At 44.2% G+C, this 23,728-nt stretch overlaps 1 protein-coding gene across 1 annotated transcript in view; it reads right to left on the bottom strand.

The window, feature by feature from the left end:
- The window catches only part of LOC137464842 (lipoxygenase homology domain-containing protein 1-like), a 58,339-nt gene that overhangs the window by 17,357 nt on the left and 17,254 nt on the right, over positions 1-23,728 (bottom strand). Inside the window, exons 4-6 of the mRNA XM_068176395.1 lie at positions 15,025-15,105; positions 14,045-14,229; positions 244-342 (exon numbers count right to left, since the gene is read on the bottom strand). Coding sequence (XP_068032496.1) covers positions 244-342; positions 14,045-14,229; positions 15,025-15,105 — 365 coding nt within the window. The remainder of the gene's footprint in view (positions 1-243; positions 343-14,044; positions 14,230-15,024; positions 15,106-23,728) is intronic.

Raw genomic sequence — 23,728 nt, 5'->3', positions numbered from 1 at the left:
TCAGGTAACTTGAATCATGCCCACACCCAGCCACAACTGCTGCATTGCAGATACACCTTCCAGGGGCTGTGGATGTGAGGGCCCCCAGAGCTAATGCCACCATTTGTTGTGCTTTTCACTCAGCCAAATAATTCTGCATTTGCCAGATTGCCTCTCTGTGTATGTGTGTGTGTGTGTGTTGTTCAGATCACAGGCCTGCAGAGCAGGAGGAAATATTTTAGGAAATTATTTGCATTTGAATACCTGTGTCTCCTTTCTCACCGAAGATATTAATGAAGACATCTGCATCTGTTCCACTGCCGCTGACTTCACCAGTAAAAACCCGGACCACGTATTTGTTGACTGCAATGAGGGAGGCAGAAATCCCAATACATTAATAACTCAATGGTTTGATGCAAAACCCAACAATACAGACCAATTCAGGCTGTGCTGGTGCTATCTTGAAAGCATGGTCTGAACTGTGGCTCTTGGTACAATGACCCCCTTCTCCACAAGAGGAATAAAATCCATAGGCAGGATTCTGACACTGCATATTCACTGCCCAGGGCAGAAGGACAGATCACTTGGTTCCTGGCCTTGACACTGAAGAGTGAAATAGAAGAGAAAGTGAAAATTTTGATGTGGTTACAAAGGCTTTAAATGAACTTGGACCTATGGATCAGCTCTGCTTTTTCCAAACATTGATGAGTTACGGAGTCAGCCCAAGCTCAGGCCTGATCCCAGTTCTGTCCTAGAGCAATTTTGAAGGTTTAGTTTAAACCAAGCAAGTAGTTTTGGGTAATAATATCATAGTGATAGAAAAAGGAATAATGGATTTAAACTGAAAAAGGAGAAATTTAGACTAAATATATATGGAAGAAATTCTTCACTGGGGCTGTGGTGAGGGACTGGCACAGTTTGCTTAGAGTTGTTGACACCCCACCCCTGGGCATGTCCAAGGCCAGGTTGGACGGAGCTTTGAGCAACCTGGTTTAGTGGAAGGTGTCCCTGGCAGGGAGTGGAACTGGATGGACCCAAAACCTTCTCCGATTCTCTGAAATGTCAGCCACACTGCATGAAACAAAAATGTGAAGGTGGCCACCCTTTCTTTAAAAAAAATCCCAAAAAACCAAGAAAAACCAAAAAAATCCAGTCTTTTTTAATTTAATGAGGAAACAGTAGTAGACCCAGGGGCTGTAACATTGTGAAGATAGATCATCTATGGCACCAAACCCTTGTGGGTGAGGCACATCATGGACATAACACACATCATGTCAGTGAATTTGAGAAGCAAGTTCTTCAGATCAGGGTGGGACCCTCTTGTTCCCAAGGACAGCAAAAGTGAGCTCAGTTTCTTCTGGAACCAATGAAAAATCTCCCATGACCTTCACTGTGACTTTATTTGAGCCAAATATGAGCAAAAATTGAGCCAAATGTGAGCAGCTTTCAAAATCTCACGCTGAAGTCACCTGACTACCTTGTTCCTCCAAGCAAACAGCCATGACAGACACCTTGTGCTGTAGCTCCTGTGAAAAATGAGTGCTGGAGGCAGGCAGCAAGACACAAAAGAGATGAAGATGAATGCAAAATCTGCTACTGAACAGTACATGATATCATACAAGCCCTGAACAGAGCTGTTGTTACTGAACCCTGGGTAGCTGATACTGAGGGCTCTGTGCAATGCCACTTCTGTATTTCTGAGTCCTGGGCATGCTGCTTCTGTGAAAGGGTCAAATGCACAAATCTCCTCACACACAGATCCTTGGCAGAAGTAGAACTTCTTGCACCACATAATCATGAAATCATTAAGGCTGAAAAAGACCCCTAAGATCATCAAGTCCAACCATTAACCATGATTCTTGGTTTGCAACTTTTTTCCCCTTTGCCAAGTGCCAAGTTAAGGGATAATCTTTCCTGCATTTTCCAGCCAGCTACAGAAATGGATTCTCTCAGGAGCCATGGAACTTCACCCAACACTGGGTTACCACTCCCAGAACAGATCCCCCACCTCCTCCACCATAATCAGTGTATATTAAAAGTTATTCCAAAAGACAGCAGAGGGCCTGGTGCGCGTGCTCCCACAGAGGCAGAGCACATGAGAGCAAACGTATGAGGAGTGGCTGTTGGACCATCCCCTGAATTACAACGATGCTGTCGGCTCCCAGGGTGAGGAGTGCAAGGGCAGAACCCAAACAGAAGGGAAAATCACCTGTCACAGTTTAATGAATGTGCTGGGAAAAGGCTAAAAATCGAGCTGACATCCCTGGCGCCTCATCGCAAAACATGCCACGGCAAATAAAATAAGAATGAGAAAACTGCAATAAATACTAAATAACAAGAAAGAGAAGAACAGAGCTAGGCTCAGACAGGGGAGAAAATGCCTTAATGATTCTCTTTAACTCTTTAGTTTCAGTTCACAGAGCTCTAACAACCTTCTAGAGATACACCAACACCAAAAGTGTTCATTTGCATTTGCAAAGTGTGGGGATGGTGCAATTTGCATCTCCTACTTGGCTACTAAGCTGCTCTAACTAAAACTGACCCATTGTACCTTGCAATCTTTAATTACAGACCACATTTTCCAAGAAGCTTTGCTCCTTGCACCTCCTCTAGAACATTTAATCTGATGTCAGTGATTAATTTTCCACTCCACTTTTTGGGAGCCAGAATAACCTGACAGGATAACAGGATCCTCAAGACGACAAGCTAAAGTGGCTTAGCTTACATTCCCCTTGGAGGAAAAGGATTTATGCCTCTGAGAGATAGACCAGAAGGATGTCTCAATGCACGCAGAGCATCAAGGAATACATGCAGAGAGCAAGTCCATGAAAAGCAAGTGAGCAAACACGGTGCAGGAAAGGCACCTTGCATGGCTACTGCAGAAACACATCTGGCCAGCAAGGAAAATGCTGGTGAAATTATTTGCCAGATCAAAAACCTTTAAAGGTTTCTCAGTGTGGCTGTGTTCAATCTAAGGTCCAGAATGACATCTTTTGACCTCCTGCTCAGAACACCAAGGGCTCTGTACACACACAGGGCTGCTGTCAGTGTCAGCCTGACAAGGAGACCTGTGGCAGAGCTGTCTCCTGAGCCCACGGATGGGCCATCACTTTGGACTCGTGGCAGTCACAGGGCACTGCGCTTTGAGGGTTTTATGTTGTCCCCTATAATATAAGCATGGCTGTGGTGTGTGGCATGACCTGACTCTTTTCCATGCTGATGTGCTTCTGTAGGCAAAACTACTTCAAGAGCATTAGAGGTCCTTGGCTTACCTTAGAGCACATTCCTGCTTCACAAACTATGCCTAGCCTGTGCTCATAAGCTCTTTTCTTTCGTTTTTTCCTCCTTAACGACTCTGAAACTGGATGCTTAAACCTGTCCCCACACCTGACCCTTAGGTCTGCTTTCAGAAAAATTTCTGCTCCTCCGTCTTCAGGAAGCAAAGCCTAAGCCACGCTGAATTTTTGCCAGCACTTTCTCCCTCTCTAAGCAATTTGACATTCAGCTGCAGCAAGGAGAGGAGCTCTTCAGGCTGCTCAGGGGTCCTTCTGTGCTTCGTACATCAGCACATCTTACAGAGTGACATGGTAGATGAGCAATTTAAATGGAAAGGGATGCTGCCTCTTAAAAAGACAGTGAGGATTCAGCTGCTAAAAGCATGCAAGAGAAAGCTCTCACTGCAGCCAGGAAGAGATCTGCCATAAGTCAAGTACTCTTCATTTTGATCATGGGTGGATGTTGTTCCCTATTCTTTAAGCCTGTGGCAGAAGCATCTTTTCAAAAATACCCACTTGGCTTTTTTTTTTTTTTTTTTTTTAATCCCAATACATGGCTCTGACTTCATCTGTAAAACACAGATCAAGATGTTGCCTGGATATTTTTTTTTTCCTCCTGACTGCTTCTCCTAGCACTGAGAACATGCAAAATGTTAATGTAAAAGCTGTGCCTCCATCGAGCAGTGCACAGGCTCACTGCAGCACAGGCACGGGGAGGGGAGCTTTCCTAGGAGCAAAATTAGCAGCTTCAGAGGCACATACTGCAAGATGCCAAGAGCAGAACAGCCAACAAAATATCAGTAGGAAGAGCAGTAGCTATTTTCTCTTGTCTTTCCACTTTCACATTGCAATGCACAAGTGTAAATGCCCTGTGTGGTAACAGCACCTTCCTTTTCTTCACAGTTGTGTGTCTGCATTTAAGGCATTGCCAAGATGCCATCTCTGGGAGACAGTGGGGTGGCACTGATGTGACCCCACTGCATTAATTTAGCAGAGGAGTGGCAGTCAATCAGCCTGTCTGCTACTGATTAACTCAGCCTCAGCTTTCAACAGACAAGAGGAAAGGTTAATTTTGCACTGTGGGCTGGAGTCAGGCTCTCTTCACTGAGAGTCAAGAGGTTTTTGTCTGTGAATGTGATGCACTCTTGACACATCCTGGGGGATGAAGGGCATGGGGCTGCTGCTCTCCTAGCCCCCAGTATTCCCCCATTCAGGCTGTCCCCACTGTCATCTCCATCCTAGGTGTAGCATTAGCCCCAGACACTGCCCAGAATCTTGTTATCCAGACCCAACACCCCTGGGTGCTCTTGTGCAGCCTCTGTCCTGCCTCCAGCCATGGAAAATGCATGGACATATCCCAAACAAACCCTGCCACCTGCAAGCTGCAGCTGACTGCCCAGCCACGTGATATTCATCTGTTAATGTCATTTATTTAGCAATATGATATCAGGGTCACTTGAAGCACCATAGGATGGAAATGCCTAAAGAAATTTTGTATCTACTATTATTTGGGGCATTAGATAGTGTGTTTATGCAGAATCTGCTGAGTTTCCTGCAGCAGGAGACTGAGATTTGGGCAGGAAAAACAATTTGACTGTGTTTCATTACCTGGGGTTATCATCTCCTGCGGGGCACAGTGAATTCCCAGCTGTGCTTGTCTCCCATGTGCCTGACCTACCGTGGAGCAGGGCAGCAGCATCCAATATCTGGGAAATGTCACAGCCCTCACAGGCAAAGCACATGGGGTTAAAAGCAAGGAACTGAGCCGTAGGAAGCACAGGATCCTTCTTATAAGGCAACTCTTGGCAATTATCCTTCTGTTTTCACAGCGCTCTCGAGAGCGGCAGTGTTTGAGATCCACCCTGTGCTGCTCAGCACTGAGCAGGCAGATTTGGCAAGGGGCTGGGGGAAAGGGGGTGGGTGGATAGGGGAGAGGCGTTGCTACCATCTCTAAATTGCTGCTGGAAAAGGAATACTTCTGTGGTTAGTATGAAAAGAATTGTTGCTAGAGGGAGAGGGAGGTGCCTGGACCTGCAGACAAGGTACAATTTCAACCTGAGTCTGCCACAGCCTTGCACGAGCTCAGGATGGTGGTTTAATACCCATACGCCTTGGTTCCTGCCTGTCAGATGGAGTCAGTCATTCCAGCCCACCAGGAGCTATCTGACAAAACCTCTTCTTGATGGAAGGGACTGACTTGTCAAAGTGGAAGCTCTTTTATACCACTGCTGACAGCAAGTTCCTCAGTGACAGAGTTCTGGGTCAGAGCATCCTTAAAATGTCATTCAGTCTATGGCTAGGGCACAAAGCTGGGACCTGGCCTCCCAACACAGTTGATTCACAGCAAACATTTGAATTTAGTTCTTGTTTGTCCTGGCAGAGAGCTCATCCCACCAGGATAAAATAACCTCTTCCTACATTAGCTTCTGGTGACCTTCTGGTTGGAGATGTCCTGCTGGTCTTGTGTATTCAGCAACTGAGTCTCTACAAACAAAAGGAAAACTCACCCAGCCCATCCATTAAACCTCTTTGTGACACAGCAGTAGGGACCCCCGAGACAGCTATGCACAGCAAAATGTAATTAGAGGCTAAAGCAACCCCAGTAAAAGCAGAGGGGTTCCTCTGAGCTCACCAGCAGCCAGTCCTGTCTCAAAATTGGGTCCTGCTCTTGCACAAAGCAATGGCACACAGATAAAGAGGACTTTTTTTTTTCTCCTATTCAGAAAAGTGTTAAATTCTAAGGGTTGGTTTAGAGCTCAAAAATAATGAATCTCTTTCAAGGGTGATTGACAGCTACATTATTTAATGTGCTGTGCCTTCAGAGGTGGGGAACAGCATCTTTAGTCAAGGGTTCAAACTGGAAATGCAGAATATAAGCACACCTGGAGCAGGGGATGTTACAGAAGGAGGAGTTTTGCATTTGGCACAGCACTGAGCGACTTGGTCTAGTTGCAAATGCTCATTGCGGGGGCTTGGAATAGCTGACCTTTAAAAGCCCCTTCCAGCCTAAAGCATTCTCTCGATTCCATTGCTTTTGGCTGTGAGCACCTCTGCCACAACACAGTGCTAGCAGGGGAGAAATGCTGAGGAGCCTTTGCAAGGATTTGGGATTCCTGTCACTAGAGGCAGCGCTAAAGATGCACGGCTGCCTTGACCCTGGTTCAGCACTTCTTTAATCTCACAAGAGCTCTCCAAAAGTGTGTTCTTGAGAGATATTATTGCTGTTGCTCAAGGAGGCCCAGCATGTGGGAAAAGGAAAGGATTCAAGGAGCATCTGGACAATGCTCTCTGGTACAGAGAGCATTCCTGGTGTTGTCCTGTGCAGGGCCAGAGTTCGGACTCGATGCTCCTTGGGGGTCTGTGTGGCCTCGGGATATTCTGTGACTCTGACTGTGCTGCTCTGTCGAATATTGCATCACCCTCAGTCACTGTTCATGGCCCTCCCACGATGAGCCCAGTCCCTGGCCTCCCCACCCTGGCCAGAAACCATAAGATTCGCCTCCGTTTTCTGCAGCTCTTACAGGAAATCAAGGCGTGCACCTAAACAGTTAATATATTAGGATTCAGCCTGGATCATCCCTCTGCAGGGCCTGTGAGAGGCAATCTACCACATGCAGGAGGCTTTGCTTGTAGGATATGCTAAACTGATGTTCCTACTGTGACTTCAAAGTGATGATGACTTTTTGAAGTGAGCTTTAAACAACCTTGCTCAGGAGACAATAGTGGTTTAGTTGCAGAAGCGTGGAGCTTAACACATGGCAACCCACCTTGTGACAGCAGTGCAGAAATCCTTGTTCATCTAATTCTCTAAGATTTATCATTATTTTTCATTAGTTCAGCCCCAGGGTGGGAGCCCATTAAAAAAAAAAAGGCAAATATTTCACAAAAGAAATATCTGTTTTCTGCTTTCACCAGATCTGCTATTATCAAAATTGAATAAATAGTTGAGAATATCCTCTTGGTTTAAAAACTTTTGCTCAGAAATAAGAGTGAAATAATTTTATGGTATTGTTGAAAATCATATTGTTAACTCTGTACTTCAGACTTGCTTTGAATAGATCAGAACTTTTAAAAAAAGTTACTTCATTTCAAAACTGAAAGCTGAATTAATTTCCATATATAGACATAATTAGTCAAAATTATCACATGTCTTCAAAAACATGCTGTACTCTCTGTTTTGTATTGGGTACACAGAGATCTATTTGCCAGCCACACACTCTTGACTCTCCAAAATCTTTTCTCTCTATGTGAATTACAAATCTCTTTTTCTGTCCCGTTTCAGGGCTCAGTGTATTTTTTGTGTTTTTCAAGACACCAGTGTTTCTTTTTACCTTTAGGAAAAAAAAAAAAAACACAGAAAAAAAAAAAGACAAGTAAAATGTCCACAGCTGCCTCATTTTGGGCACAGTGACAATAACTCAGGCAAAGTCTGCAGGGAAAGTAAAGTCCTTGTTAGAGCAAAGGAAATATTTTTGGTCAAAAAGAAAAGACATTTCTGGGTACTCAGTATGCCAGATAGCATGACAATTTTTTTCCCCAGTGTTATAAATGGGGTGGTAAAATATATCACTCCTTCTACAAACCCTGTTTATTGAATGTTTCACCATACAGCAAGGCCTCATCCTGAACACAGAGGGTACTTGCCATTACTCAGAAGCAAACAACTAGTATGTATTTCATAAATATATTTAACTGCATTTTCCTGTGCTGATTATACACTTTCAGAGCAAATAAAGATGCATTTTGATGAGAAGATAACACATATTAATATTTCATTCCATCTTACTCAACTTCTGCATCCTTAGAAATAATCTTTTTTCATTTTTCCCATCACGAAATCTTCCAAAAGCACGAAATTGTGTGACCTCATTTTGAAACAAAACCCAGGGGAATCCAAGGGTCACTTAGGTTTTAAAAGCCCTCCAAGACCATTGAGTCCAACCATTCCCCCAGCATTGCCAAGGCCACCACTGACCCGTGTCCCCATGGGCCACATCCACACAGCTTTTAAATCCCTCCAGGGATAAGGACTCATCCATGAGGGACCAATGTTCTTCTTCAAACCCAACCTTTTATAAAATGACATTGCAAATCCAACAGGACATCATCAACTGGTGCCTCACATCCCAAATTCTGCTCCTTACCTGAGCTTCTAACATAATTGGGAAATACTGGCCACAATTTTAGTTCTGATCCAGACCAGCCCTTAAGGACATGTACATCCCAGGATGGAAGGAAGGCTTTAGCTTCTGATTCAAAGTGAATCATGTGCACCAACACCTGCTGCTTCAGATGTTTCCTCAAGTCACAGCCAGGTCAGTGCTCATAAGCCTTCAAGTCAGCCAACAGCCAACGTTAAAACTCTGGACAACGAACTGTGAAGCCTTAAGCCAAGAATCCTCCAAAGAGCAAAGGAGTAAGATCACATTCACAGCTCAAATACATGAGCTTTAGGTCATAGTGGATCTGAAAACCTCAAAGAATACCTAGAGCAGGTAAATGCTTTGATAATAGACATTTTTCGAATGTTTTAAAGGCAAGACCCCCCCCTCTGCCTGCATGAGTACGCAGGGAAATTTCAACACTCTAATTTCACCTCTTTACTAGAATCCAAATCCCAGCTGCTCATTGTGACTCCACAGCCATTACCCTTAGGACATATCCATGCAAACTCTCAGATGCACCATGCATCAGCCCCAAATCAGGCCAGAACTGACCCAAGCAACAACTTTCCCTTTCCCTTTGCTTCTTGTTTCAGCAAAGCTGAAATGTTGTGTCTGACTGTAAAAGACCCACCCCTAGATAAAGAACAGCTATATTTGATCTCCTCTTGTCATCCTTTTTTAAAAATATAATAGCAATAATAATAAAGAATAGCAATAGGTGGCCAATTTTCAACACATTTAAATATGGAAAAATGAAACACAATGCAACTGTGTTGGAACTCTTCCATCCTCAAGGCTGAAGTGTGACACTCCAATGTGCTACTCACTTTCATTATTAATAGACCAAATAGGATTAAACTTTGCCCAGAAATAGTAGAGATTAAAGTAGTTCTTCAGTCTGGTGTCACACGTGCAATTCTGTGCTACTGAGAATATTCAGCCTTGAAAGAGTTTGACATGAGTTGCTGTACCAAGCACATTTATAACCCGTCATGTCCAATCCTAAATAATTTCAGGGTGCTGATGGCCAAAAAGCCAGATGAAAGCCAGTCCTTGGTTCTCAACTTCATTTGCAACAGGCAGGTTGCAAAGACTTGACCAAAATTTGACAGGTTAGCGTAAGATAGAATTGCACAGGAGACTGAATTAATTTTCAGCTCACTGTGATCTTGAGCATGATTTTAAGGACCAAGTGAGTGAACATCCCCATTGCAAATGAATGATTCTGCTTTCTCAGAGTGAAGCATGTACAGAGCATTGTTTGATTAGCGAGAGGTTTCAAGGGAAATCAAGAACAGCCAATACCTATTTCCCTTGTTCTGAGCATAACTGGAGGTTACACTGCACAGAACCCAGAATAACCTCAAGCAGCTGAGTAGCCTTAACTGGCTATGGTCAGCCCCTTGAGAAAAGATGTTTATTGTTGGATGAAAAACATGTCATCTAACCCAACCAAACCTCAGCATCTTTTATGAATCTGTACAAAACTTAGCCTTGCAGATATGTTTTGGTATTATGTCTTGAGAAACCCTGCAACCCACATCAAGACCAGCTCTCAGGGCTCCCTGCTTTCCAGCCAGGTGATAAAAAGCTGTATTCATCACACATAGGGATGGAGAAAGACACAGCCTTGGAGTCCCACCTGCAGGGATGAATACCATGAGGCAAAGGCTGGCAAGATCCAAGTAAATGAGAGTCACCATGGGGTGGGGGACATGGGGATCTGTCCACTGCGTGGTACAAATGATTCCTGAAAACTCTGCAAGTATCAAACAAGGGGTTGGGAACTTCAGTTACTGGCACAGCTGTCCAGGGAGTCCCCATCCCTGAAGGGGTTCAAAAGCCACGTGGATGTGGCACTTGGGGACATGGGTCAGTGTGGGCTGAGCAGTGCTGGGGAAACAGTCGGACTCTGTGATCCTGGAGGGCTTCTCCAACTGACCCCTGAATTTCATGTCCTTTTACACCTCCATGGGGCCAGTAGATCTCCCAGCACAGCTGCAAGCTGTTATGAATGCACCCCCACCACTTTGGCAGGACATCAGACACCCTCAGAGTGATCCAAAACCTGCAACACTCAAAGGTAAACCGGCACCTGCCTCCGGTTTTGAGCCTGTCCCTTGCACTAAGGCTCAGCCACAGCCATACAATCCTAAGGCTTCATAAACTCAAGTGAAGCAGCACGAAGCTGAACAATAGCCCTCCCTTGTAATTAATACCTGTAGTGTAAATTAATCCAGGCTGCCAATAGAAGCTGCTGGGTAAATAAGAATCTGTGACACTATCCCTGTCAAAGGCCCGTGGGCATACGATGCCATGGATGTGAATACAGGGGATAGAGGGTCATTCAAGCGGCAACACTTAAGTTGTAACCTGTTCTCCTTGAGAAACGTGTGGCGTTCCACAGGGAACCTGACAGGAGGCATTTTATTCAGATAAGTAAATGCAATCACTCAGGTGTCTACAACTGCCAAGTCAGACATCCACGGTAGTTCTATTTGGATCATGAAAAGTACTCTACTTTTGGGTTTTGAGTGTGTGTGTCCATTTTTTCCACTCTATCATCCATCTATCTATCTATCTATCTATCTATCTATCATCTATCATCGACTGTTTTGTTGCCACACATTCTTTTCTGCATTTTTAAATTATTCTTCTTCCCCCACCCCTTAAAACCCCCTCTCCCTTAAAATAAACCTCTCCAAAACTCACAGTCTACAGGAATTCTCTATCTGGCTTGCGCTCCTCACCAAGAAAGAGGCTGAGTCTGCCCATAGTTTAGTCAGTTTTGGTATAAGCATCAACAGCCCCCCTTCAAATAGGCTTCAGATGCCTTTTCAATGAATCAAAGATATGGCAAAGAAAAGGAGTTTATTTTTTTCAAGCCTACATCCTTCCCACACAAAGCACAGAGAAGGTCCCAGCAGTGACCTCCAGTTCAAAAGAGGAAGGTAAATCCTCATGACAAAGACAGGAAAGTTCTCCAGGAGAAGATCAAAAGCTGAGGGTGCTGCAGGAAAGGGAACCTGGAGGAAACTTGTTTGATTCCCTCCAAAACATTCCTGACTGTGACAGCAAATGGAGTATGAAAGCAAAGCATGAAGCTAAGTTTGGCAACAACAGTGTCTGAGTGGTTTATAAAGAAAAACTGAAGTAATAAATGGATTGAAGATGTGATTGAAGAGACTTAACTACAAATGAGAAGAATATGGCACTGAACTGCTAGTGGGAACACAGACTTAGGAAGGAATTACTTATCTTTCCTTACATAAACTTACATAATTTTTCATTATCTAGGGGCCTAGAAAATATTAATACTCAAAGAGTAAACATAACTATTTAATCCATTGGAAAGAAAAACAAAATACCCTAAAACACAATCAAATTCAGGGCAAACGACTTGTATGTACAACAAAAATCATATCACAATCTCATTTCAGACCTTTACGGATCCGGAGGGAGGCATATTAATTCAGATACATTTACATATGCAGCTGACAATTCACCACAGCAGTCTGGAGATGTTTATCTTTCATTAATTATGGTTCAAGGGGAACCGCAACCTGAGATAGCTGAGCTAACCCTCTCCTCTTACGGATTCAGACCTGCCACCTGGAAGGCATCCAACCCTTCACCCAGCCTCTGGCCTCAGCCCAGCTCCCGCCTGGGCGCGACTGGCTGCAGAGCCCAGCCTGTGCCACTCAGGCGTGGGGGTTTATCTCTGATAAAGGTGGTGAGAGCTGATGCATTTCTGACAAATGCCTGCCTAAATCCCTTCTTTCACGCTCGGGAGATGATCTTACTCGTATTTATCCCAGGCCAAGCACGTGGAGAGCAGCTCATCCACATCCCAGAGTCACTTCTCCAGAAGAGCGAGCGCTCGGGACTGGCTGTTCTGCTTGTGAAATGCAAAGCAGCTCCAGCAGTTTCATTGGAGCTGCAGTCTCCTGTACCAGCTGAGGGTTTAGCCCACGAGTCTTTTCCTGCTGTGAGACAGGTGTTGAACAGGATGTAGGAAATCACACACGTTCCCTTGAATCATTTCTCCCAAGCAGTGGCAATAATAAATTTGGATAGGGTGTTGTGCCATTTAAAGATCTATTAAGATTGAATGGTTGACTTCCTCCTCAAGGGAACCTCTCCTTTATGGTACATTGCTTTGACTCATACACTACCTTCTTCAGAGCCCTCCTGCCCCTCGAGCATCCTTAGATTCTCCATTTCACAAATCAATTTGATTAAAAAAGCAGCAAGATACTTCAGCACACACAGCCCCAGTAGTAACTGGGTGGGTTTTTGGCAGATAATGTCTCCAGACATTATCTCATTCCCTTGTGGCAGCCGCCCTGGGGATATCTGTGTTTTTAAAATGCTCCAATATACATTTCTTGTCAATGAATATTATTTGTGCATGCTAGCTCACAAGCAGTATCTTTTAATGGTTACATATTCAACATACCAGCACTCTTTTAGAAAGTTGTGTCTCAATAGTGCAAAATTACTAAATGATTCCAGGTCAATTTAATGTATTCTTTCACCATTAACATGACCTCAATAAAAATAACAATATTTTGCCCTTCTAGAGCATCTATCAATGCTCACAGCACTGCTTAAGTCTGGCAATAAATTGGTTTTACCAAATAATTGCTCCTAAGTGGTAATGTCAGCAACATTATTGCAAGACGTCTACTAATTATTCTCAATAAGATTCAATCCTGGCAAAAGCACAAGTTTCCTCTTTTTAGCACTGAACCACACAGCTCTCTTTCCCCACAGACCTGTGGCTGATGGCCTTCACTTCCACGCCCAAAATTAAGCTCCCAGAAAGGAGCAGTGCCCTGATGAGTCTATGAGGAGCACACAACTCTGTTTCCTCATTAGCACTTGCAGATGGAGTGCTGACATCCCACCTGAGGCTAGTTTGCTGGCTCCCCTTTCACATCTTGATCACTCACGTTACATGCACCATACATCACTGCGTGGCCGGCACTGGTACCAATTTGGGAGTACGTGTCTGGTGTGCAAACTATCCCAGCCTCACTTCAACATCATTAGCTTAAAACCACGCTGAAAAAACAGGCACCAGCTCAGTGTGGGTATCATACAACATACAGCAAAACCAGTGTGGAGTTACAGGAAAACTGGTGCAGAGTTACTGCAAAAGGGTTGGGTCCTCTATGGAAATTTCCTGCAGGACATCACCAGAGACTGGAAACACTTCACTTTATGAACAGGACTGCAACCAGGCTGCCTGTTTGGGTAGCACACAGGGGTACCAGCGACATCTTTCAGGGTAGGATGCCTCTCATCTACAAGTAGGTATTCAATCTAATTTAATGTTGTCATCACAGATCCCTCAGTACTCGACAAACGAGTGTAGCTTCTCCAAATAGTGATTTATCCCACCCTAGGACATCAGATCTAACACTGAAAGAAGAAATTACCCTCTTGAGTCATCTTGCATCTTCCTATATCTCTCTCCACTGACTATAAAGAAAACTTAAATTAGCTTAGACTACACAATTACTTTTTATGTGATGAGATCATCTCAAAGCAACCCTGTCCTTTCCTACAAGTCACCAGAAAGCCAAGATGTTTGGTTTCTTTTTTTAAAAAAAACCTTACTTTTGGGCACATCCATGGGATTCAGGCTGCCAATGAGGTCTCTGACATACAGCCCATCCCCATCCTCCTTGCTCAGCCAGTTGTTGCAGGGGAAGTAAAACCGGAGGTGAGGTCTGTTCATGTCAGTCACGATCACACGGTCGAGGAACCATCCCGCGTTCAGTCCGGTGTTGTCATGCTCGATCCTAGAGGAAGAGCAACCCTGTTTTAGTATTCTGGTTTAGACTGGCTACTAGCACCATAATTTTCTGGAATATTACTTACTAGGCAAGGCTAGAGCAACTGTACACATAATTCCTGTTTATGGCTGTCTATCCAAAGAGTTTCAAGGAACTTATGTGCTTTTACACGGTATATTAAAAATAACAACCTTTCATATGGGCAGAGATCACAGGTGAATCTTTTATCTGCAAGGAGATGCTCACAAACATACCTCCACCTCCACATTCATTCAACATATGCATTCATTCACCTTGTACTGCATATCTAATACATAAGGGACTCCCTTCCCATCCAGTACCCCTCCCACTCTATTCTCCTCTTGCATTGTTTTAACCACCTCTTCCCAGCTTTCTTTGTACTACTAACTAATTTTAAATTTTTTATCAGTCAGTCAGACAGTGGTTAAACACAATAATTATAATTTACATTATGCTAAGTTAGAAAAAGTGGATGGCAAACCCCATTTGCCTCCATTGGGACATAAAAACAGTCCTAAACATCTTTCCCCATGATTGCATATGACAGAAGTACAATTCTTGGTGGGGAGCATGGATACTTATAAGCAATACCGTAGGCGATTTCACACTTCAGTTCAAATCTTCGGCAGTAAACAAGCTTTTACCACCCCTTAACTTCACCTTGATGGGAGCACGTTAAGAAATAATGAATAATACATGGCAATGCTTAAACCTCTACAGCCTGTCATCCTATTAGCACCTCACAGAGCAGTTGTCGTGGTAGCAGCGTTGTGTGGGTACCTTATTTTCTTTATTTGTCCGACATTATTGGTTTTCACTCGGAACACATCTGTTTTGCTCCTCTCAAAGGCCGTGCTGCTCCTGCAATGCACATGCATCAAAAGGAAAGGTGAAAAACCAGCAGCCTTGACAGCAAGCACCCAAGTGCTAGCGTGTAAGGATAAAGACGTGTCATTCCTAATGCTGGAAAGACCTAGTTTTCAGTGCCCTCAACCCCAGTGACAGGTGCTCTAAGCACTGACATTCAGCAGACTTTTTTACTTCTCAGACTCCAAGAGTTCTTCCAGAAGCTGAGGCAGAAGCTTTGGGGGAAATGAAATATGCTTTGTGTCTCAGAGTCCCACTCCCAGACATGTCCTCTCCTGTCATCCTAGCCTCCAGGCATCAAGCAGACCTGCTCCTGGTGGTGGAGCAAAGGGCTCCAGCAAGTTCCCTGTGTGGCCACAGATCTGCCCAGGACTCAGCCAGAGATAAAAGCATCTAACCACATCCAACTTTCCAGGTCCATCTCCCATCACTTTTTTAAACAACTGCTGAAACTTTGGTGCTTGGTCCTACAATTTGCATCTCATTCCTAGTAAAACATTTGTAGGCAGGAAATAGTTTGACTTTTCTGGGGGAAGTGTTAAATGTGCAGTTTGTATTTCACAGGTGCAAGTGCAAAAAAATAAAGTCTATTGGCCCAGGTCAGGGGATGTAGAAGTTAATTCCCAGTTCTGCCTCTAGCCTGCAGTGTGATCCTTGGCAAGCAGCTCTGTCCTTTTCTGAGCTCGTATTTTCCACAAAAGCACTATGAATAACATCAAGGCAAAGCTCTGAAGACACAGCCTCTCCCACCTGCCCTCCCTGATGGGCCCCATTTTCCCTGGGCTGCTAAGCATGGCTATGGATCATTAAACACAGCAAAATCCAGAAGCTGTGTTAAAATGAACAAGAAACCACAGCACTCGAGCAGCCCAAAGCCACGGCGACAAGCGGTTTGCACGTAGAAAGTTAATGAATATTAATAATCCCAGCAAAGGGGTTTGGCTTTGCTTGCTGATCTTCACTCTGCAGGTTGCTGAAGGACCTGCATATGCCTTACTTACAGGTCATTTTGTGTTCTGCTAAACCCATGCTAAACCCAGCCTTCCTCCTCCTCCTCCTCCTCGTCCATTCTGCTGTTTCACACCCCGTGCCAGGAGCAACGCCAGTGTACAAAAAGGCTAAAATGGTTAACCTTGCCGCGAAGACAAGAGGCAATTAAACCCGGCTCAGCCTCCCCCAGCCTGGCTGCTGGAGTGAAAACAGCCAGCGAGTGCAAGGCAATTAGTCTGTCAGGCTTGAATGAGCATCGTAATGACAGCAGCTTCTCCCCGCATTGGCTCGGAGATCGATGCAGTGCTGCAGACTGCTACGGAGATGGCATGGAAGTATTAAGTGAGAATAATCAGCCCAAAGCTCTCAGTGCACCAGTCCCTCTGGCTGCTGGTTTGTGGCAGTCCTGCCGCCCTGCTGGGCTCTCTTATTTGCTGGGATGGATGCTGGGGAGCAAACCTCCTTCTGCAGGGCATCCAAAAGTGCCCACTGAGCAGATGCTTATTGCATCCCAAAACAGCTTGGGGAAGCATTGGAAAACGTGACACAGCCCAGGAGTCAAACCCCTGGGAAGTCTTGCTGTCGAAAGGTAGGAAGAGTTTTGACAAGTCTCTTCCCTTGAGATGGATCTGCAGCATCAACAGCAATGGGAAAGAAAAATCCAGCCCTTACTTCTAGCACTGCCAATTGCACGGGGAGGGAGTGAGTGAGGGAATATCCCACAGTGAATGGCTACACTGAAATGTGGGCTAAAAAAAGGAAAGAGTGAAAGAATAGGAGAAATTACAGCTGGGCTATGTCAGAGTCTGGTCCAGGCTAGGACTAGGATGAGACATTCACAGCCAGATTACCATAAAGAACTTGTTACACCAAACAATGAGGCACACTGGCTTGCACCACCCTGGTGACAAATAAAGCAGGAAAAATATGACTTGGAAATTGCAGCACTAAATTTGCAATGTTCAGGCTTGACTGATCTCAAACCCAGGGATTTTAGACCATAAGCTTAGTCTAAGGATCTTTTGAATTTCACCAGAGACCTGTCATTAATCTGAAATAACAGGCCAGGGCAACTCCAGAAATATGTTTTGGTTGGGTTTGTTATTTGACATACTTGATTGGCTCAAGCAGCTCTATTTTTTCCATATACTGTTGCAGCATTTTTCCCAATTGCTTTGTAAGAAATATCCAAGGAGCTTCATCAAAGACTAATATGTGAAATTCTTAAATATATATTTTTTAATTTAATTTTTTTTTAATCTGAAGCTGTTTTCAGATTTTTTTCAGCTGAGTAATTGCCTGCAGGCTGTGCTGCTTGTGGCACTGCAAATGTACAATCATTCAGAACACTTTGTTCCCTGGTTGGGTTAATGGTCTGCAAGAACTGGTACATATTTGAGCACAGCATTTTTTAATCCCTGCATTCATCTCCTCTGCATGGGCACAGACAATGGAGCCAATTCCATGAGAGTTTTGCCACTTCTTGATGGGTTGATAACCAGAAAGCCTCTATAATGCAGTTTTGTTTGCAAAAGTACATAAAATAAGCATTTATACAAGTAAATATTTATTTTTTTAATGAAGGTGAATTAAAAAGAGTTGACCCCATCACCTAAATAAAAGTCACATTTGGAATGGAAATTTTGAGTGTTTGTAGATAATAGTCTTCCCTTTTGATCAGCTAACAGCACCCTTTTCACAGGTGAGTTCTTAGGAACAGACAGAAATCCTGGATACTGATCACAGGAGAGGCATACGAATAATGACCTTCAGCAGTGATGGAGTAACCTAAACCAATTTAGCTTTGAATCCCTGCTTAATCATTTAAACTGCATTTCCATTCAGCGTTTTACCTGAAAATGCCTTGTACACACAGAACTGCCAGCAGAAGCACCAAGGATTAAGGGCTGCACAGAAGCACAAAGTGTTATTCTGGGTGTCAGTTCAAACAAAATTTTAAAAATGCTCCATTAAACCATTAGAAAGAGCCAGTTCTTGGTTGCACCTCCCTGAAATGCTGCCCACAGGTCTGCCTGCTCCTGCCACGGATGTTTAGCAGCAGTTGGAGGAGCCGAGTATCAGGGATGATTTTGGAAGGTCGTACAGCCCAAGCCATCCTAAAGCCTGCCACTCTCTAGGAAAAAATAAATGCTACTTGGTTCACCTGCTAGGTCAGGGGAGTTTCTCATGCACTCTGGGTGAGCAGTGTAAAATGTCACAGAACCACAGAATCATTTGGGTGCGAGAAGTCCTCCAAGGACATCAAATCCAACCATTCCCCCAGAACAGCCAAGGCCACCACTAACCCAAGCTGGATGTGCCCAAGTGCCACATCCATGTGACTTTCAAATCCATACAGGCATGGGGACTCCATCACCACCTTGGGCAGCCTGTTCTGAGGTTGGATAGCTCTTTTGGTTGAGAAAATTTCCCTAATATTCAATCAAAACCTCCCCTGGCCCAACCTGAGGCCATTCCCTCTCCTTCTGTCCCTGCTCCCTGGGAGCAGAGCCCAATGCCCCCGGCTGTCCCCTCCTGTCAGGAGTTGTGCAGAGCCACAAGGTCCCCCTGAGCCTCCTTTTCTCCAGGCTGAGCCCCTTTCCAGCTCCCTCAATTGCTCCTGGGGCTCCAGCTCCTTCCCCAGCTCTGTTCCCTGCCCTGGACACACTCCAACTCCTCAATGTCTCTCTTGTCCTGAGGGGCCTAGAGCTGTCCCCAGAACTTAATGTGTATCAGAGCTGAATTGAGAGGGACAGGAAGGAAATTTCTTCCCAAAAAACAATGAACCCTGCTCCCTTACCCATATTTTTGCAATAGCTATAGTGTTCTCTCTCCACATCCTGTTTCCATGTAGGATTTCCCTTCCACCCTTCAGCCAGTATCATCTGTAAGGGTGCCATGAAAAGGTGTCAGGGATGAGCATTGGTCTATCCCTGTTTTCCTGGCTTGAAAGTACAGTCAGCTTCCCTCATCCTCAGGTTGTCTAATGCACGTTATAGGCTGTGTTAACGTGTGTTATCAGGCCTCTGGCTAAGATGGCATCTTGCCAGAAGATGCAAAAGGTATTGGAAAAATGCTGGCAATGTGTTGGCCTCATCCCTCTGTCCCTCCCTACACATCCACAATCGATCACTCCTGGAGAGAGGACATTGTCATGTACAAACTAACTACAAAAAATCCCCCATATGTTCAAACCATTGCAGCTCTTAGCACAGAGCTCTAATAGCAGCATCATTAACCTCCTCCTTGAAGCAACAAATACTCCAGGGAGTTTGGTCTGCAAATATTTAGCCAAGACTGCTGTCATGAAGCTGACAGCATCAGTCAGCAGGTGGCTGGGAATACCACGTGAGGCAGCATATGTCCAAAACCACTCCAGATGGAAAAGAAACCAGCAGGAAAGCACAGCCACTGTCAATGTCTGTACCAAGGACATTATCGACCAGCAGAATGAATCCTGCTTCATCAGGCACTGAAAAATTGGTGAAAAAACAACCCCACTTGAAAGGGTTTAATTGGATGAGATGAAGCGCTCAGGGCTGTAGCAGAGTGATGACACCCGGGAGCCAAACACCAGGCCAAAAGTGTGGGAGTCTGAATTTACCCCAAAACTTTACAAAGTGAAGGCACACAGACTCTGCCTTATCCATAAGCATTCCAGGTACAGATTCAGACAGCCTTAATTACAGACATTGAGTAAGTGCTCCTTCACGTTGTACTGCATCGAGCAGCATCATCTTAATATCAGATCTTTTCATCTTTGGTGGTGTGATTTGCATAAACAAAACAAAGTAGTGGTGTTTAATTTAGATAATCTTAGCTATGCTTTATCACAGAATCATTGAATCATAGAATGTCCTGGTTTGGAAGGGACCTTAAAGATAATTTCTTTCCAACCTCATTGCTGTGGGTGGGGATGTCTTTGTTATCTGCAGTTTGGCTATTATTTTCTAGAGAAACTGTATGCAAAGCAAACAGTGCCACCAAGAACAGTGCAAAGGTTGCTCAGTATTTCCCAGTATTAAATTACATTTTTAATTACATTCACTTTGCCAGATTGAGATAAATTTTAGTCTGTTGAAAATTTTCATCTCCTTCCCATGGAGAAATATTTTAAAATTTTTGATGAGAATGAGCTCAGGCATTTTTAAGACTGACATTAATGAGTTGGGATAGGGGCAGGACTTTGAGCAAACAGAATGTTGAGTTCATTCCAGGAATACACCTTACTCTCATCCCAAGGGGAAAACTGGCCAGGTTTTACAGTCTGAAAAATGCAGCTGACACTTGATCAGCAGGGACCCGGGTCTAACAGCTGAATTCCCTTAAAAGTCTGGCTATTTTAAGCAAAATCATGTTTTTCTCTCTAAGGCTTGACCTTCCTTGTAGTTGTACCACCAGCTGCTGTATTCATATAATTTATACATACGCCAATTATACCCATTCTTATATTTAGATTGTTCAACACCTCGGTCTAAGCTCTCTCTCAGGTATTTTATTCCTGAAATACTAGACACAGGCTGGCTAATAAGACTGAGCAAGACAAAGGAAAAAAAAATTCCCACTTAGTTTCTTTTTTGGAAGTGAATATGGACTCCAAAATGTGCTGTTACCTAATGCTGTCCCAGACCCTTAAGTCTTCAGAGAGCACTGAAAGTGCTGCAGAATTGTACAGACATAAATGAGGGCACAGTTAGATACATAAACAGCTGTAAAATGGGAAACATCCTGTGGCACTAAAGGAAAAGGGTCACAGCTCCTCTCTGAAGCAGCACTTCAGCAGCAAGGTGAGAATCCTTCCCTCTCTGCACTTGGGGTTTGCTCCCTTCCTAACCTGAACAGCTCTTTCTGCACCAACTACTTAACCCTTCCTGACTTATTAAATTAACTCCTCAGAGTAAATAAGCTCTCTTTCCTGTATTTATTTATTTATTCTAGAGAGGTTAAATAACAAAATCAGATCTTCCACTGGGCTTGGCTTAACTGTACTAGAGCTACAAACATTACGATCCTCTGAAGATTATCCGGTACATACTCTGCAATTCATATGTATTTGCTGGCTTAAGGAACAGGAAAGACACTGTATAGTCACCCAAGATCAGGTAGAAGTGACTGACAATTAATTGTCTTCAGCATCAGAAATTTAAAAAAAAATCCTCTGTATAGTCGTCAAATTCAGTAGAAGGCCAGCTGTCACCAATTATTTCATCTTTCTTCCACATTGCCATAGCTGCTAAATCTTCTCTTAACTCTTTCTTCTTTTTTTTTTTTTCCCTCAAGGTAAATACCTCTCTGTGATATTATTTGCAGTTGTCCACAACTGGACCAAGTAAGCTTAAAACTGAAAAGTTGCACTAGCAAAAAACCATAGATTTGGAGTAAAAACTGTGAATGAGCTGGCAGTGGCTCTCCCAGCTGACTGCTGCACTATTTCCCCAGCCTCAACCTGGTAGGAAGCACATGAACATGGAGAAATAAAATACTGTGGAGGATCAGCAGCGGAGACAAAATACTGTGGAGGATCAGACTCTTTGCTCAGAGTGGGACCACAGAGGAACAATTCATGCCTGTGGGGAAAGTTTTGACAACTGTCAAAATGCCACCAAGCAAAGCCTTGGTGTTCACCGCTGTGTCTGTGATGGAGCCAATGGAAAGAAACTAATTTGTGGTAGTGCTTCTAGCTTCTGGCTGAGCTGTACCTGATGCAGGGTGGTGGATGGGGAACTGAAGAGTTGCATGAGCTGGGTTTTGAAGTGGGATTTTGTCAAGAGCTTCTGGGCCCAAGCAGTTCTTTGCCAGCACCAGTGATACAGTCCCCCCAAACCGGCAGACAGTGACTGCAAAGGAGGAGTCATTCCAGCCATGCCCAGGCACCCAACACTACTTGTCTGAACCTCCTTTCAAAATAAATCACATAATCACAAGATTTTTGTGTTGGAAGGGACCTTAGGGACCTTGAAGTCCATCTCATTCCACACCCTGCCATAGGCAGGGACACCTTTCACTACGCCAGGTTGCTCCAAACCCCATCCAAACTGGCCTGGAGTATCCCTGCCAGGATAGGGATGGGGCAGCTTCTCTGCTGCCTCTCTACCAGGGCCTCAGCATCCTCATAGCCAAGAATTTCCTTTCAATATTCACCTAACCCTGCCCTCTGATATTTTAAAGCAGTTTCCCCCTTGTCCTGTCACTGCGTGTCCTTTCTTGCAGCCCCCCTTTGGAACTCAGCTCTTTGGCTCAGATTTTGACTGCTGTTATTTCCACAACTGATGTTCCTCCTGACCAGTCATGGCAAAGATTTGTGTCTTTCACAGTTACCATATTGCTGGCCAATGTTAAAAAAAAACACTGACATTCCATCAGCTTGCCAGGTCTTCCCCTTATAGCCCATGACAAAAAGACCTGAACAGTCATCTTTCACTACCAGCACACAGTCAGGAAAGAAACAGGAAAAACCCATTCTAACCAGAAGCTGAAGTGGTAGTACCATCTTTAGGCAATGCATGATATTTTAGCTGTCTGTCATACATGGGGAAATGTAAACACTTATAAAATGTCATGCATTTGCAGTCATAAGTGAACTCGTATAAACATTTAGTTGAAAGATGCATGAGATTCCATCCTTTTGCCATATTCACAAAGCTGCATAACAAGTTTTGGGGGGGAGGGGTGCAAACTGACTATTTCATGGTTTTCTTATAATTAGGAGGCAAGACTACCAATTAAGCAGGTCTGAAGCACTCCTACATCCAGACTAGATTTTTTTCTCACCGTTCCTCGATGGAGCACTGTAAAGCACCAGACTTTGCATAGAGACACAGAAATTTTGCTGGTGTCTGGGAAACCCCAGTGGAAAGCTGTAGTTGCAGTTCTAGAGGTCACCTCCTACGGGACCAGTTTCAAGAGCCCTGAACTGCAGAAGGTTGACTTGCTGAGCCTTTCATCCTCGCTTTCCACACCTCAGCCATCTGCTCACTGCAGCAAGAGGGACCAAGCCCAAAAGGCTAACTCAGGTGTAAACAAGCTCAGAGTGCTGCTGCTGCAACCTAAAATAACTCCGTACGTCCTTTCTTCTTCTCTTTCACAAAATAAAAACGGTGAGAGCAGGAGGAAAGAGGAGGCATAAACCCAAGTGCCAGCAAAGACCACCCACACAACCAGCAGCATGTTTAATGCCACAGCTGTTGGACATATTTTGACTTCTCTAAAGGGTATAGAGTTTATATATTAATTTTTTAGGGTAATATTTGGGTTCTTCCCATAGCCTCGAGCAGATGAGTGCTTTCCTGACGAAATGGCTATTTATGAAAATGCTGGCCACAAGACAACTCCCTGGAAAGCAGAAGTTGCTTTGATGGTTTTGCCAAATACTACAGGGCAGGTTTGGAGGCTAGAAGCTCTTTCCCCAGCAGAGCTGCTGCTGCTGCTGCTCCCAGCTCTGTCACTGACCTGCAATGGAACCACGTTCACTTTTAGGTCCTTGCCTCGTTTTCCTTCTCTGTCACATCAAAGAAAATGGCATTCCACTTTGCCGGTTTGTTAGGATGTCTGGATGAAAATCACACAACAAAACCAAAGCATTTCATATAGACATATAATATACAATCAGGACACTCTCCCTGGTTTT

This window comes from Anomalospiza imberbis, chromosome Z, assembly GCF_031753505.1.
Source record: "Anomalospiza imberbis isolate Cuckoo-Finch-1a 21T00152 chromosome Z, ASM3175350v1, whole genome shotgun sequence".
Classification (NCBI taxonomy): Eukaryota; Metazoa; Chordata; class Aves; order Passeriformes; family Viduidae; genus Anomalospiza; species Anomalospiza imberbis.
Note: the sequence above shows the minus strand (reverse complement) of the source record. Positions and strands in the feature narration are given on the sequence as shown.